At 35.3% G+C, this 16,431-nt stretch overlaps 1 protein-coding gene across 1 annotated transcript in view; it reads left to right on the top strand.

Annotated features, from left to right (window-relative positions):
* FAM199X (family with sequence similarity 199, X-linked) overlaps positions 1–8,687 on the top strand; it is a 38,378-nt gene extending 29,691 nt beyond the window's left edge. The window contains exon 6 of the mRNA XM_077146167.1: positions 566–8,687. Within this exon, the coding sequence (XP_077002282.1) occupies positions 566–736 (171 nt within the window). The 3' untranslated portion in view covers positions 737–8,687. The remainder of the gene's footprint in view (positions 1–565) is intronic.
* Positions 8,688–16,431: the final 7,744 nt, after the last annotated feature.

Here is a 16,431-nt window from a genome sequence, read left to right as displayed (position 1 = left end):
TTGCCAAGGGATTTCTCTGTAAAAGTGGTTGTTCCTTTATGGCATCAGTTCACCAATGACAAGATTAGAGTACCCACTGGGTTCTCTAAGATAGTTTAAAGATTTGCCTAATATGAAAAAAGAATGAATTTTTCCCTGCCATTGTAAAATTGCTAGTGCTTTTGGATGAAAGACACTTGAGAACCATAAGCATTAGAAAATTGGCATTTATCTACATTTGTATTCAGTATTATCACCTAGTATTAATTGTGTGCTCATTATGCACTGACACCAATACACATTAATTTGATAAAAAGTCTTTGAAATGGCTGGTTCTCCATAAGTAGTCAAAATGATCAAGTTTCAGCCCTTCCGATACAGAAGATTCATTGGTTAAATACCATAATAGAATCTTGAAGAATCATTTTCAGTCTAAGCCAATGGCTTACTTTTGGAACAAGGGTAATAGTGCAGAGGAATTTGAACATCCCTTAAAATTCTGAAAATACAGAGTTTGATCTAAAATGCTTTGGGGTGGATATGCTAAAATTGAACCTTACTGATTTAGAAATTTTTATTTTAACAGAAACGTTCCAAGCAGCGGAAGTTACAGCAGAAGGCCTTACGCAAGAGGCAGCTGAAAGAGCAGAGGCAGGCTCGGAAGGAGAGGCTCAGTGGGCTTTTTCTTAATGAAGAGGTGTTGTCCTTGAAAGTGACTGAGGAAGACCACGAAGCCGATGTAGATGTGTTGATGTAATAAGGATGAATTTATCAGTGTTCTTTCTAAGCATTAAAGTATTCTATCTTTATTTGTTTACATGCATTTTGACCAAAATTTTCATTAGGGCTGTGCTGATGTACCATTAATAATTTAGGTCAGTGGTTCTCAGTGTGTGGTCCCTGGACCAGCAGCAACAGCATCACCAGGGAAGTTGTTAGAAATGCAAAATTGGGTCCACTACAGGTTTGGTGAATCAAAAACTCTGGAGGAGGAGTACAGTGTTGTGTTTTAACAAGCCCTCCAGGTGATTCTGATGCATACGCTAGTTTAAGAGCCACTGGCTTAGGTAAATGTTTTGACTATTTAAACTTCATAGTACTTAAGTGGGCTTTTTCAAAGAGTAGTACTTTTACAGTTTAGGAGAGTTCAAGGTACTGCTGACAAGTAGTTTATTATTAATTAATATGCATACATGTATAGAGATAATTCAGTTTCCTTAATGCTGTGATTTCCTTTCTGTAGTATTAGTTTACTTTTTCTAAAGGGCCGTGGAAAAATTCTCAGTTCTTGGTAGAAATCTTTTTTTGAGGTAGGGGGAGACATATTGCTGTTTACAATAGTGCCTTCATTAGGTTTAGGTGTGTTTTCGTTCTTTGTTAATGTAGAAGTATAAGAACAGGCCCTAATATTTTTCCTGTTGGATTTGCTTTTGTTTTTTACTTTATATAAATTTGAAATTCTTTCTGCAATTGATGACTACTGAGGAAATATTGTTACTAGTGAGTAAATTTTAGTCTTGATGCTATGTAGATTAGTATTCAGTGGAGAAAGCAATTAGGCAAAAAGCCAATTCTGTTTTTCCATTACTTTGTGAAATTTTATGCTCTAAAAGCTATCTCAAAGGCAGATTTTCTCTCTCTTTTTTAAAGTTCTTTTTGTAGACCTTTTTTTTTTCAGCACAGCTCTAATTTAAAAATATTTGGTATAACAGATTCTGGCATGTGAACAAGTTAATGTTCAAAATTAGCTGATAAAAACCCTTAAAACTGCTAAACTTTTCTATAAATTGCTACAAATACATGGAGCGGATATATAGAAAATATCTTAACTTGGTTATTAATAGAACTCTAATTTTAAATGTGAAAGCATGGAGTTTCTTTAAATGTTTTCATAGAGTTTGTTGTAATGAACATTAGAAATTAATGTTTACATTAACATTAGAAATTAATGTTAAATAATATAAATTAATGTATCATTTTCTTCTACCATACATCTTTGAATGTTTACATGGGTTAAAAAGGATGGAAACTGATACTACTGACAATCAAGCTGCTTTCTTACTTCCCTAATTTTCTTTTATTTGTGGATAACATTTTAGAGGTAATAATCGTTCTGTAGGAAGAAGAGTTGTAACCAATATTTTTTTAAGCTCTAAAGTCCAGGGATTAATAGAATTTCCACTTAAAAGTGGAAATTTTTTTTTTGTTGTATCAAGTAGCTCATTAAGAAAAAGAATAATGCCTAAATTCTTGATTCTCAGTTGATCAGCTTAAGCTTTGCTTGCAATTATGTGTTTTTGAATTTTGATTTCATTTTAGTTCTTGAAGATTAAATAATTGAAATTGAGGATAAAAATTCATATAGTGCAGCTTTGCTAAGGTCTGTGGTATGGTTGCAACATTTTGAAGACTACTAAATTCATATTTTAAAATTTTACTATAGTAAAAGCATATATTTGTGTATTGTTTTCTATTGGAGTTGTCCTTTTGTCCTCCTCCCTGCTCTTTGGTGCTCCTAACCAGCTTAGAAGGTCCAAAGAGAGCTTGGGACTAGATCCTAAAATGTTCTGAGGAAGCTAGAAAAGATGAAACTGATCATGGTTCTGTACCACGTACAGGAAGAGTTAATGGAGAGTAGAGTAAATGCAGCTGAATTCTCTACTTGCTCTTAGCAAAGTAAAAGTCCTAGTGGATGTTGGGATGGTCTCTTCACCTACTCTTCAAGGAATATAGCCAGTTTTAGAGACAATGGAGCAACATTTAATTTTTGGATACTTGAAAACAATTTACTTCATAGTGACCAGTAAAAGAAGATCCTTAACAGTTCTGTGATATAATAAAACCAGTTCCTGTAATCTCTTCCAACAATTGCATGATCTTATTACCTTAGATTTAACTTAAATTACTATTAAACAAGTTTACCAAAGTGCCACAAGGCCAATTTTAAAAGTTTAATAAACGTTTGAATGTTTATAGAAGTATGCCATGAAGTTTTGGGTAAAACTGGATGTACTGTCTTTGCAGGGCTATCTATAGAGATTACCTGTAAAGCTGGTCCTGACAATATTGAAAATATTTATTCTGAATTAAAAGAAAAAATTAAACAACTTGGATTTGCTTATCCAAGAGGAAGATTGAAGAGTCTTTTTCCATCCCCCTAAATGAAAAAAAAAAGCAGAAAAACATAAACAAAAGCCTCTTTTGTCTTGCTAACATGTTATGCTTTTTTCTGTTTTGTTGCCTCATGTAGTAGCTATTCAATTTTGTAATAATTTCTTACTTTATTAATTTCTTAATTAATAACAAGTAATAGTTTCTTCAGTCTGTTATATTTCTGATTTTTATTCATATTTTAAAGGAATACAACTATGTATTTTTCTTCTGAAATATAAACCCTAAGTAATTAATAAAAAGGTGAGACTTAATGAGAAATGACATTGAAGGAAATAAGCCTCACCTTTTAAATTGTCTTGTTAACTGAGAGCGTGATAAAGTCCCCAGAGTTTCCTGAAATGTTTTATTAAAGATCTTGTAGTATTTGAATCATTCCCCATCATAGCATTTTAAAGTATGAATCTCGAGTTAAACAAAATGGCATGTAGTTTTCTACAGTTTTGAAACTAAATAAAGGAAGGTACTATAGTTTAATGTGTAGTGGGTATAAAGAGTTATTTTATTCTGTCTCAGCAAAGACTTAGAGTAAAATAACACTCTTTTTTTTTTTATCATGAGATGTGGCAGTTTTGTCCAGTTCCTCAGTCCCTTGGGTAAATTGCATATTGCTGAATTAATCCTGGAAACTGATTTCTAATTTAATGACTCTGTAGATTCGGTGAACACCTCGTTTTATTCAGCTTTAAAAAGTGGTAAATCCCCTCTTTTTTTTTTGGAGAGTGGAAATACAGGTTTATTTTTTTTTATTGTGAAATATGACATATATTCAAAAAAGCAATAAGTTTCCAAGGACATTTTAACAAGTAGTTATAGAACAGGTTTTAAAGTTTGGTGTGGGTTACAGTTCCATGATTTTTCATTTTTTTCTTCTAGCTGCTCCAGGACACTGGAGACCAACAGAAATATCAATATACTGATTCAGCAGTCATACTCATTTGTTAAATCCTATATTGTCTGTTGTACTTCTCCTCCTCTTTAAATAACATATATATATATATATATATAAAAGCAATAAATTTCAAAGCACATTACAACAGTTAGTTGTAGAACAGATTTCAGAGTTTGGTATGGGTTACAGTTCTGCAATTTTAGGTTTTTATTTCTAGCTGTTCTAAGGTACTGGAGGCTAAAAGAAATATCGATATAATGATTCAGCACTCACAGTCATTTGTTAAACCTGAGCTTCTCTGTGTAACTCTACCGTCACGTTTGATCTTTTTCCTGCTCTTTAGGAATATTTGGGCTATACCCATTCTAACTTTTTCATTTTGGAAGGGGCTTTGTCGTTAATATGGGATAGGGGGATGGAACTAGTTGATGTGTTGGAAGGGCTGGCCCCTCTGCATTTCAGGACTTAACTGGTCCAGAGACATATTTGGAGGTTGTAGGTTTTAGAATATTTTCCTGGTGCTGGACTCTATTTGCACTCTCTCAGCCACTGATACTTTATTTGTATACTTCTTTTCCCCCTTAAATCCTCTCTTAAAGGAAAGAAATTGCAGGAAATTACTGTATAAAGAAAATTATCCTAATTCTGAAGAGCTTTAACAATTGTAAAATTTATCAAATGTCTTCCTATTTAAGCCAAAAAGGTTAGTACAAGATCAATAGAGAAGTCTTGTTTGATTCCAAATTCTCTAGCAGAAACTTTGTGTTTGTGGCTTACTCTATATTAGCCTCATGTGCCTTAAAGGTGATCTCTGTACTTTTTATCAATATTAGGCTTTTCCAAATCAAAAATAATCTGAATGTTGTAATTTATTTTATAAAATGCCCACAGTGTTGGATATCAGTAAACAAAGCCATTAAACTGAAAACCATCAGATCTTAAAATTTCATTTGTATAAGTTTCCTTTGGGTCCAGCTAGGTCATTGAAGAAAATTGAAAGTTATCTCAAGTATGGTTTAATATGCTTTTATTTTTTCCATGAAAATTCTTTTTTAAACCTGAAAACTTTTAGTAACTGGAAAGGTAAGTTTCAAATTATGGACAAAAGCACTTCAAAACAGAGATTACATAGCAAGTTGGTTCTCTTGTTAACTCTAGGGATTCTTTGCATTCATTTGTGTAAAAGCTGGAACACTTCACCTATTTTCTTCTAGCAAATTACCTTGTAGCACTTGTATCTTCAAGAAAATTGTTTTTGAATTGGGGGGTGGATGAGTGTTACTTAAAGTCAGTTTATGGTTTGGGATGGAAAATTCCCAGTTGCATTCAAATAATAGTATTGATGTTGAGCAAAATGACTTTCAACCTGCCTAACCTTAGAGGTAAATTGAATCCTTAAAATGACTTTTAGTTAGAAAGTGAGTTTTTGTATATACATATACTTTGTATTCATTATAAATCTGGATTCTAATTTTATCTTTAAAATGAGATTATTTTAAGTGGAAGAGAACCAACTGAGAGATATTTGGATCTAGGTATCTCTGTTAGCATAGTATCTAGAATATAATACCATAGAATACTTGATTTTTATTTCTTTGAAAAATAATTTATTGCAAAATGTGAAGGAACTTTGAAAATTCTTCTAACTGGCTATTAAGAATAAGCATGGTATAGCAGATCTGAGTTGACTCACTACAATTTTATTTTCTTATTTTTTATAATATTAAAAGTTACCTGTTTTCAGCCTCCTACCATTCAATTATATTTTAAATTAAAGTTATTAATGTTTTAACGTATGCCACATTATGGTAAATTTATTTTCAATTTGATATTCATACTGAACTAAAAAAATTGGTCTTCTATGAAATCAGTATATAGTATTTTTCTTTATTGTCCAGATTATTTGTTGCATCTTTGTGGTCAATGCAACCTGTGGAAATTTGTGTTCTTTTTTGTGGTGAGGGATGTGAGTGGGGAAAGAGAGAATTGCTCTAATTATGCATATGTGCTTTGACTATTTAAAGGTAGCTGTAGAATTAATATGTATAAATGACAAGTTAACACTATTCTGAATTGTTCTAAGGAATAGTGGCCTGAAGCCATGACTTGTCTTGTGGAGCTGCTTGCTCTTTAATAGTAGCTGACATAGGGGATTTAAGTTGAAATTTAAGGGTTAGGTTATCTACCTGAGGCTTTTAGGAATAGAGCAGACAATGTCTATTCCTTTAGTGGATGAATTTAATTTTCCATTTGGGTGCTCTAATTTAAATATATTATCCATTTTAAATCTTTGTTTTGGGAATTCAATAGGACTGTTAAAAGCTATTAAAGATAAACACAAGTATTTGTTAAACATTTCATGGTTTATCGTTAAATGGTTAAAATTATCATATATTTTTTTTTAGTTTCAAAGGTTAGTTTCGTAGCATCAATATCATAACCAAAGCAAAAGTAGAAGTTGATGGTTTAGAGAATCTTCAAGTAGTCTTAAATACTATGATGTATCAGATTGTTAACCAGGATTTTCTTTCCTGTAATTCTGCTAAGATGTATTACTCTATCAATGCACTTTTGTATATATAACTGTCTTCTGTACATTATGTACTTACTACAGTGTATATAAAGCCTGTTTTTTCTGAAGCTGTGAGGGAATAACAATAACTGTAACACAGGTAGTTTATATTTTTAGTTCCTTCTTGTACTCAAAAGTAATTCGGTAAACTTAAATACGTATGTATGGTTGTAATTAACTGGTAGTGTGGCAGAGCTGTCTTTTGAAAATGAATATCAGAATGAGAAGTTTTGCTTTGGCTATTAAGTACTCTTGTAATAGTATTTTATTGTTTATTTTGATGTACCTTGAGTTTTTACAAACCCTACTGCTGCTTACTACCATGAAAAGGTACAGCTCCTTTTCCTGTTCCATCCTGGAACATTTATTGATGGAAAAGAATTGCTCTCTTTTCTCGGGCTCACAATTCGGTTAGGGTTCCATTAACTTTTGTTTTGTGAAGTTCCCAATTTTCCAAATATCCCTGGTGATGCTACTTTTTTCCCTAGAGATCAGATTTCTAGAGAGATTAGCATTCATAGTAAATGAAAATTAAGTCTAATCTTTTTTTTCGAAACGGGCAAAAGAAATTATTTATTTAGATGTTAGGTCTAATCTTTATTGACCAAAAAATAGCAGCTTTGTCTTCCTTATATATATACATTTTTCCTTTTACTTCTTTATTTTCCCTCATATATTGACGTAGAATTTTTTAAAGTTATAATTTTATAAAAGAGAGAAACTTTTTGTTTTGCAAAGCCCCAATTTCCCAAATGTTACTGACAATACTGTTTTTTCTTTTTTTTTTCTGGAGATAACAGATTTCTAGAGAGACTAGCATTCATAGTAAATGAAAGTTAGGTTTAATGTTTGTTGAAAACAATTCCGGTTTGTCTTCCTTTATATATTGGCCTAGAATTCTTTCAATTATAATTTTATATAAAAAAATCTGTGAGCAATTTTATGTATAGATATAGGAGCGATTCAGCTTTGCAGCAGCACCTTTATCTCTTGCCACTAGAGGGATGTCTGTCGTTACTCTCTCCTTTGGAAAATGTCTTAGCTGCTTTCCTTTTGTTTTTAATTTCAGAGATTGAAATAGACCTCATTCTAAAAATTCTCTTTGTGGTATTAAATTCTTTCACTTATTAGTTAAAGGTAAGTTAATTAAACCTGATTAATAAAGCCAGTCTTATTCATGCTTTTCTGTATTCTTTACTTTTTAATAAATGTGAGTTAGATATTAAGTGGAACATATGTGAGTTTGTATGTTTTTGTTCTCTTGGGTACTCCGGAGCTGTGCTGTCCAGTAAGGTAGCCACTAATCATATCTACTCATTTAAATTAATTATAATTATATCAAATTTAAAATTTAGTCCCTTAGTCACATTAGCAACACTTCAAGTACTCAGTAACTACGTGTACTTAGAGGCTACTGTATTGGAAAGTACAGTATATAGAACATTTATATCATCACAGAAAATTCTATTTGGACGGTGCTGCTCTAGAGATCTGATGGCTTCTATAGTGACCATACTCATTTTACCAATGAACAGTAATCAGTGTCTAAAAACTGCTCTCCACAGATAACTGTAGATGACTGATATGAGGGGAAAAATGAACTGTATTTCATTTTCTAGTTTCTTAAAGCCACTACCAAAATTAGGGCGTTGGTGGTTTAATGGAGAAGTTCCTTACATTTGACATGAATAAGGTTTAGTGTTTGAGTAATGTGGGATATTTGCTGCTAGTTTCTCAGCTTTGATTGTACAAAATACTGCCACTGAGCTTTCTCTGTGAGTTTGTCCTTCCTCTCCAATGCAAAAGCAATGTAGGGACACAGAACTAAAGACATACTTCAACAAAATTTTTAAACTTTTGTTTTGAAATACTTTCAAACTTACTTGTACATTTCCAAAGAACAAGGATATTCACCTATGTATTCACCTTTAGTGCAGTTATCAAGTTCAAGAAATTTAACATTGATATAAAGCTTACCGTCCATAATCCAAATTTTTCCACATTATTCGTAATGTCCTTTTGAGCTTTCTCTCCTCCCTTGTTAGATCACATCCAGAATCACGTATTGCCTTTGTCTTTGTCTCTTTAGTTGCTCTTCCTTTTTTTTTTGTATTGTGGAAATATATATAACATAAACTTTCCCACTTTAACCACTCACAAGCATACCATGCAGTGGGATTAATCACATTTGTTAATGTTGCATTACCTTCACCACCTTCCGTTATTACAATTTACCAGTCTCCCCAAACAGAAATTACATGTCCATTTTCCCTTAACTCCTCATTCCCCCTGCCTCACCCCCTGCCTCTGGCAACTGGTACTGTAATTTCTGTCTCTATGAGTTTGCATGTTCTCTGATATTTACTATGTAGTTACCATGGGTCTTATATTTAACACCCTAAATTGATAACAATCTCATTTACTTTGATACCGGCTTCAATAGTGCATAGAAACTATATTCTTATGCCCCTGCATCCCCCTACTTTTATATAGTTCTTGTTACAAATTACAAGGTAATATATTATGAGTCCAAAACCAATGATTTCTCGATAACGTTTTAAGCAGTTGCCTTTCAGATTCTTTAGAAAGTAAAAAAAAAAAAAAAAAAAAATGGAGTTACAAACCAAAAATACAGTAGTACTGGCAACAAGGCAACAATCACTATTGTTACCCTTACTGGAGGTCTTTCTTCATGTGGCTTCAGTCTATTGTCTATTGTCCTTTCCTTTCAACCCACAGAACTCCCTTAGCATTTTTTATACGACTGGTCTAGTGGTAACGGACCCCCTCAGCTTTTTGTTTATCTGGTAATGCCTTAACCTTTACCTCATGTTTGAAAGACAGTTTTGCCAGATACAGAATTCTTGGTTGGCAGTGTTTTGCTTTTAAGTACTTTAAGTATATCATCCCACTGCCTTCTTGCCCCCATGGTTTCTGATGAGAAGTAGGCACTTAAGTCTTATTGAGGCTAACTTGTATATGACCTGTTGCTTCTCTCTTGCAGCTTTCAGCATTCTTTATCTTTGCCCTTTAACAATTTGATTATAGTATGCCATAATGTGGGTCTATTTGGGTTTATCCTGTTTGGAGTTCATTGAGCATCTTGGATATGTATATTCATGTCTTTCATTACATTTGGAAAGTTTTCACCTGTTATTTCTTTCAATATTCTCTCTGCCTCTTTATTTTTTCTCCTCTGGGACTCCAACAATGAGTATATTGGTACACTTGATGTTCCACAGTTTCCTCAGGCTCTGTTCACTTTTCTTCATTCTTTCTTCCTTCTCTTCAGACTGGATGATTTTGTTTGTCTTATCTTCAGGTTTATTGATTCTTGTGCCAGCTCCAATCTGTTGAACCCCTCTAAGGAATTTTTGATTTCTGTTACTGTGGTCTTCAGCTGTTTGTTTCCTTTTCATAATTCCCATCCCTTTATTAGTATTCTCTTTGTGTTCGTCTTTTGTTTTCCTGATTTCTTTTAGTTCTTTGTCCATGTTTTCCTTTAGCTCTTTGGGCTTATTTAAGACCATTTTTAAAAGTCTTTATCTGTTATGTCCCTCTTCTTCATTGGTAGTTTCTAATGCTTTAATTTTTATCTTTGCAAGGGCCATCACTTCTTGTTTCTTTATATGTTTTGTAACCTTTTTTTTGAAACCTGGACATTTTTCTGTTTTAGCATATTGTTGCTGGAATTTAGACTGAAGCATTTGTTCCTTAAGCTTGTAAACAGCTATTGTCATTACAGACCTTTCCTTGAATGCCAAGAGCTAACAACAACAACAACAATAAAAAACCGAAGGAAAAAGAGGAAACATTGTGCCCAGTCTTTTCAGTAAGTATTCTCTTTCAAGGCTCATCCATACAATGAGTGTAGAGAATAGCTTGAGACCAAAGCATAGGGAACCTCCTTGATCTTTTCTATGCATGTTTCTTGTCTTGGGCTTGCAAATGTGGCCTTGGGAATCACACCCCTTTTCATTTACAGGGATTTAAATGGTCCTCTTCCCTAGGAAAGTTTCCTCATGCACTGTATACATTACAGTCAGGAGTCTCTTGCCTTGGACAGCCACTTGACTGCTCTGCCACAGCTTTCTATAGGAGACCTCAGTGAGCCACCTATGTGCAGGGCAAGTCCTGGGGTGGCAAGTCCCTCAGGCCCCCATCAGTCAGATTTGGCCACATTTGGGCCAGACACATGCTGTCAGCATATGCACGAGAGTTATTCTGCTCCCTCCAGGTGCGGGACAGTGATTCGCACTGTAAGTGCAGGCAATCTCCATGCTAAACTGGTGACTAGTGGGTGAGGGGCCAGCCAGGGTGCCAGGAGATCCTACTGTTTTTTAGTGCCCTTTTCTTGATTTGGCCCTTTCCCTGTTATTGCAGTTCTTTAACTGTTTCTGGAGCTTTGAGAAAGATGTTTCTGCCAGTTCTTGCTGGTTATTCCAAGTTTCTATTGCATGATTGGAATCCTGAAGTATCTCCGTATGCCATCTTGATCACGTCAGGGCCCCACATATATATTTGAAGACTTCATTTACTTGCAAAGAAGTAGAAGTGTGAATTTCAGAATCATTGCTCAGAGGGTTTCTTTTATTTTTTTATTAAGTTATTTTTCTACAGAAAATTTTTATAGAAAAATTGTGCTTAAAAACATAAAATACAGCGTGGGCTACAGTGGCTCAGCAGGCAGAGTTCTTGCCTGCCATGCTGGAGACCTGGTTCAATTCCTGGTGCCTGCCCATGCAAAGAAAAAATAACATAAAACACAGAGTTCTCATATGTCACCCTATTATTAACAGCCTGCATTAGTATGATACATTTGTTATAATTCATGAAAGAATAATTTTTGTACTATTAACTATGGTCCATTGTTTACAATAGGGTTCACCATGTTGTACAGTTCCTATGTTTTTTTGTAAATTTTTATTCTAGTAACATTTATACACAATCTAAGATTTTCCCTTTTAGCCACAATCACATATCTAATTCAGTGCTGTTAATTACTTTTACAATGCTGTGCTACCATCATCTCCATCCATTACCAAAACTTTACAATCAACCCAAATAGAAATTCTGTACAATTTAAGCATTAACTCCCCATTGCCTACCCTCAGTCTAGCCCCTGAAAGCCTGTATTCTAGATTCTGACTCTTCTCAGTTTCCTTATTCTGATTGTTTCTTATTAGTGGGATCATACAATAACTGATCTTTTGGGTCTGTCTTATTTCACTCAGCACAATGTCTTCAAGGTTCATCCATGTTATTGTGTGTATCAGAGCATCGTTTTTACTGCTGAATGATATTCCATTCTATGTATATATCACATTATGTCTTTCCATTCATCGGTTGATGGACACTTGGGTTGCTTCTATCTTTTGGCAATCATAAATAATGCTGCTATGAAGATTGGTGTGCAAATATCTGTTCAAGTCCCTGCTTTCATTTCTTTTGGGTATGTACCTAAAAGTGGGATTACTGGGTCATATGGTAATTCTATTCTTAAATTTCTAAGGGACTGCCAAACTGTCTTCCGCAGTGAATGCATCATTTTACATTCCCATCAGCAATGAAGAGTGTTCCTTTTTCTCTCCACATCTCCAACATTTGTAATTTTTTTCTCAATAGTAGCCATTCGAGTGGGTGTGAAATGGTATCTCATTGTGGCTTTGATTTGCATTTCCCTGATGCCTAATGATGTTGAGCATCTTTTCCTGTGATTTCTGACCATTTATGTGTCTTTGGAGAAATGTCTATTCAAGCCTTCTGCAAGTTTTTAAAATGGGTTGTTTGCCTTTTTATTGTTGAGCTGTAGGATTTCTCTCTATATTCTGGATATTAATCCCTTATTGGATATGTGGTTTCCAAGTATTTTCTCCCAGTGAGTAGGTTGTCTTTTTACTTTCATGATCAAGTACTTTGATGCATAAAAGATTTAATTTTGATGAGAAGCTTGAGGCCAAGAGAGGTTAAGTGCTTCATCCAGGTCATGTAGCTGGATGATGACAAATTAAGGACTAGAATTCAAGACTCTTGAACTCTAGTCTAGTTCTCTTTCCACTGTATCACATTGCTTTATGACATTCTGCTACATTTCACAATAGTTTGTCCACCTCTACAACTCATACCAAGAGAATGGGAGGAAAAACCTTAGTATAAGATTTTAGTATAAAGCAGTGTTTTTCAAAGTGTGGCCTACCGACCAGCAAAATCAGCATTCCCAGGCCCTACCCTAGACTTACTGAATAAGAAACTCTGGGGTGGAGTTTTAGTAATCTGTTTTATAAGCCCACCTGCCCCCCAAAGGATTCTGATGCACACTCAAGTCTGAGAACCACCAGTATAAAGTAGTGATTCTCTACTCTAGCTGATGTCAGTATTACCTGGAAACTTTCAGAAAATGCTGGTGCCTCTCCCTTGCCTCTGTCCACCAGACCAATTCAGTTAGAACCTCAGAGTTGGGGCCTGAGCGTCTATTGTTTTGTAATAAACATTTTATTTTGGAATAATTTTAGGTTTACAGATAGTTGCAAAGAGAGTACAGAGAATTCCCATACACCCTTCAATTCACCCAGATTCCCATATTACCATTTTACATAACTGGTACATTTGTCAAAGCTTAAGAAATTAACATTGGTGTATTACCATTGACTAAACTGCAAACTTTATTTGGATTTTGCTAGATTTTCCACTAATATCCTTTTTCTGTTCCAGGATCCTGTATTTCATTTAACCATCATGTCTTCTTAACCTCCTCTGGTCTGTGATCATTTCTAAGGCTTTCCTTGATTTTAATATTTTTGACAAATAGAGGAGTATGCATCAGGTATTTTGTGGATTTTCCCTCAATTTGAGTTTGTCTTATGTTTTCTTTTTCATGATTAGACCAGAGGGTGAGTTTTAGGTGAAGTGCCAATCTTATCAAGTCATATTGAAGGGTATTAATACTAGTGATAGTTAGAACTGTTATAACTAGTGATAGATCACCTGGCTAAGGTAGGTTTCTCCACTGTGAAGTTACTATTTTTCCCTTTCAATATTCTGTTCTTCTGAATCAAGTCACTTAGTTCAGTGTACACACAAGAGGGAGGAAATTAATCCTCTCCTCCTGGAGGAGTATCTATCCCTTCTCCCTCATTTATTTATTCAATCATATCTGTGTGGATGTACTAATATTTATTTTAAACATTGGGTTATAATATAATACTATGTTATTTATTTTGTTGCTCAAATTTTTCCAGCTGTGGACAATGGGAATTCCTAAAAGTTGGTGCCAGCATTCCATTGACCCACTTCCATCATTTTGTATTTTGAACATTGCTACCTGCTCTGTTGCAAATGAAGTCAGTTCCTTTGGTAAGAATTTAAGAGCTGTTTTGCAGTTTTTTCTTCCCCTCAGGCAAAGGCTCTGAGCCAGGGCCCTGAAAAGCTGTGTTTAAAGGTAAGTTTCTCTCTGAGTGACACCCTCATTTTAGGAGCTGAACACTCGAATCTGTGAAGGGCAGCACTGCCTCAGTGAACCGGGGCATGGGCAGTTGGGGCCCCAGCGTTTTCAGTGCGCTGTACCCAAGATAGGGCTTCCATTCCATGAGTGGGGGCAGAGTGGAAGAAGGGAGACCCAGCCTCTCCACCTGGGACTTAGCCTCAGCAATAGGTAGCTAGGGGCAGAATGAGAAACAATGAAGTTCTGCTCCATTCAGGATGAAAGCCCTCTGACTGGGAGCTGGGTAAAGAGGTAACCCTGTGTTCTTAGCTATAGCCCTCTAGAGTGGAGTCTCTGCCTGGCTGAGATGGGAGCAAGGAGAGAGGGAGCAGTCTTGGTTCAAATACCATAGATTCTCACCTTTTTTTTTTTTTTTCTTTTTTTACATGGGCAGGCACCGGGAATCAAACCCAGGTCCTCTGGCATGGCAGGCAAGCATTCTTGCCTGCTGAGCCACCGTGGCCGGCCCAATTCTCACCTTTCTTACCACATTTTCTTGAATAGATGTTTTGCCCTTAGGACCATTTCCAGAAGCTTTAAATGGTTGGTTGTATTTAAAAAATAATTTTCACTAGTTTCACTGGGGAGCTGCTCACACAGTCATGCTATATAAGTTGATCTACCCCCTCCTTTTGTATTTTGAGCATTTTCTTTCTTTCTGGAAGAAGAGACCCCAGCCCTAGAATCAACCATTTCTCCAAGGAGTTAGGCACCTCTTTTTAAAAGCTTTCCAAATGATTCTAATGCAGAATAAGTATGGCAGCCACTAATACTGAGGGTGAACTATATTCTTTGGTAAATCTAGTTATCTTTGATTCATTCCTCTTCCTCCTTTACCTTCCATTGCAATATTTTCACCAAAGTTAGTTTCTCCATCCCAGCAACTAGAGAAGCCTTATACTTTTAATGTACATAGAAATTATCTGAAGATCTTGTTAAAATGCAGGTTCTGATTCAGCAGGTCCCAAGATTTTGTATTTCTAAAGCATATCCAGGTGACCTGAATGCTGCTGATTCATGAACCACATGTTGAATAGTAGGGGTTAGAACAAATTCCAAACAACTTAGGTTATTTCAAGAGCCTCCATGCTCTGTGTGGCCCAGCCTACCTTCCAGATTCATCTTCTATGCATTCCTTCATTTCCCTACACCCAAACCGAGCAATCTTCTCACCATTTGTGGTATACAGCCTCTGATATGGCTCCCCAATGATCCCCACCTCCTGGGATTCATGTCCTTGTATAGTTCCCTGCCTTTGAGTGTGAGCTGGACATAGTGACTTGCTTCTAACAAATAGAAGTAATAGGATGCCACTTCTGTGATTAGGTTAGAAAGACTTTGACTTCTGTCTTACTTGTCTGTCTTGCTGAAACTCTATCTTGCCCTCTTGGTTGATCACTCTGATGAAGCAAACAGCCATCCTGTGAGATGCTCTGTGCTATCCTCCACATGGCAAGGAACTGAGGGTAGCAACAGTGTGAGGAACTCAATCTTGCCAACAGTCATGTGAGTGAGCTAGGAAGGGGATCCTTCCCAGTGGAGCCTTGACATGACTGTAGCATCATGAGAGACCCTGAGTTGGAGAACCTATCTGAGTCATGTCCAGATTCCTGAGCCACAGAAACTAAGAAATGAATGTACATTGTTTAAATTGCTACTTTGGGGGTATTGTTACACAGAAATAGCTAGTACATTATTTACTAAATATACAATGATATGACTTCCTAAATTTCCAGTTGTATCCTTATCCTGCAAAGCAAAACTCTGATGCTACTTCCACATTCATCTATTCAGCAATATTGTTGAATACTTTCTATATGTTAGGCACTATGTTGAGCAGAGGCGAAAGTAGTAAACAAAACAAGCAGTGTCTCTGCCCTCAGACAGCTTACATACTTTTGCATTGTTTTTCAGAGTTTCTACCAAGGGGAACAAAGATGCATTTCATTCAAGGAAAGCTAATTTTAAAACCAAGAAAGTAGAAAGGAAATAAAGGTGGAGCTATATGTAAATTTTTCCACATTGTCATTTTTCTCATTTTGCTTCAGACCAGTGAAAACTTCATCATGGACTTGCATAGGCAGCACACGGGCATTCCTGAAGTCCTGGTTCAAGTGTGTTTGAAAGCAACCCAAATTCCTCCCAGCATATTAACTTCTAAGCACTACTTGCAGTTTATTATAACATTTTTTACCTTGTGTGCCATTCTGCCTTATAATTAGGGAGGTTTATTTGTTTGTCTTCCTCCACTAGTCCTCTTTTTCATTTTTAAATCCCTGTGGTTTCTTGCACATGTGCAAAGAACTTTGCTAATTTGAGATTAATACTAGTTTTGCT

Source organism: Tamandua tetradactyla, chromosome X (genome assembly GCF_023851605.1).
Source record: "Tamandua tetradactyla isolate mTamTet1 chromosome X, mTamTet1.pri, whole genome shotgun sequence".
Classification (NCBI taxonomy): Eukaryota; Metazoa; Chordata; class Mammalia; order Pilosa; family Myrmecophagidae; genus Tamandua; species Tamandua tetradactyla.
This window is presented reverse-complemented; position numbering and strand designations above follow the sequence as displayed.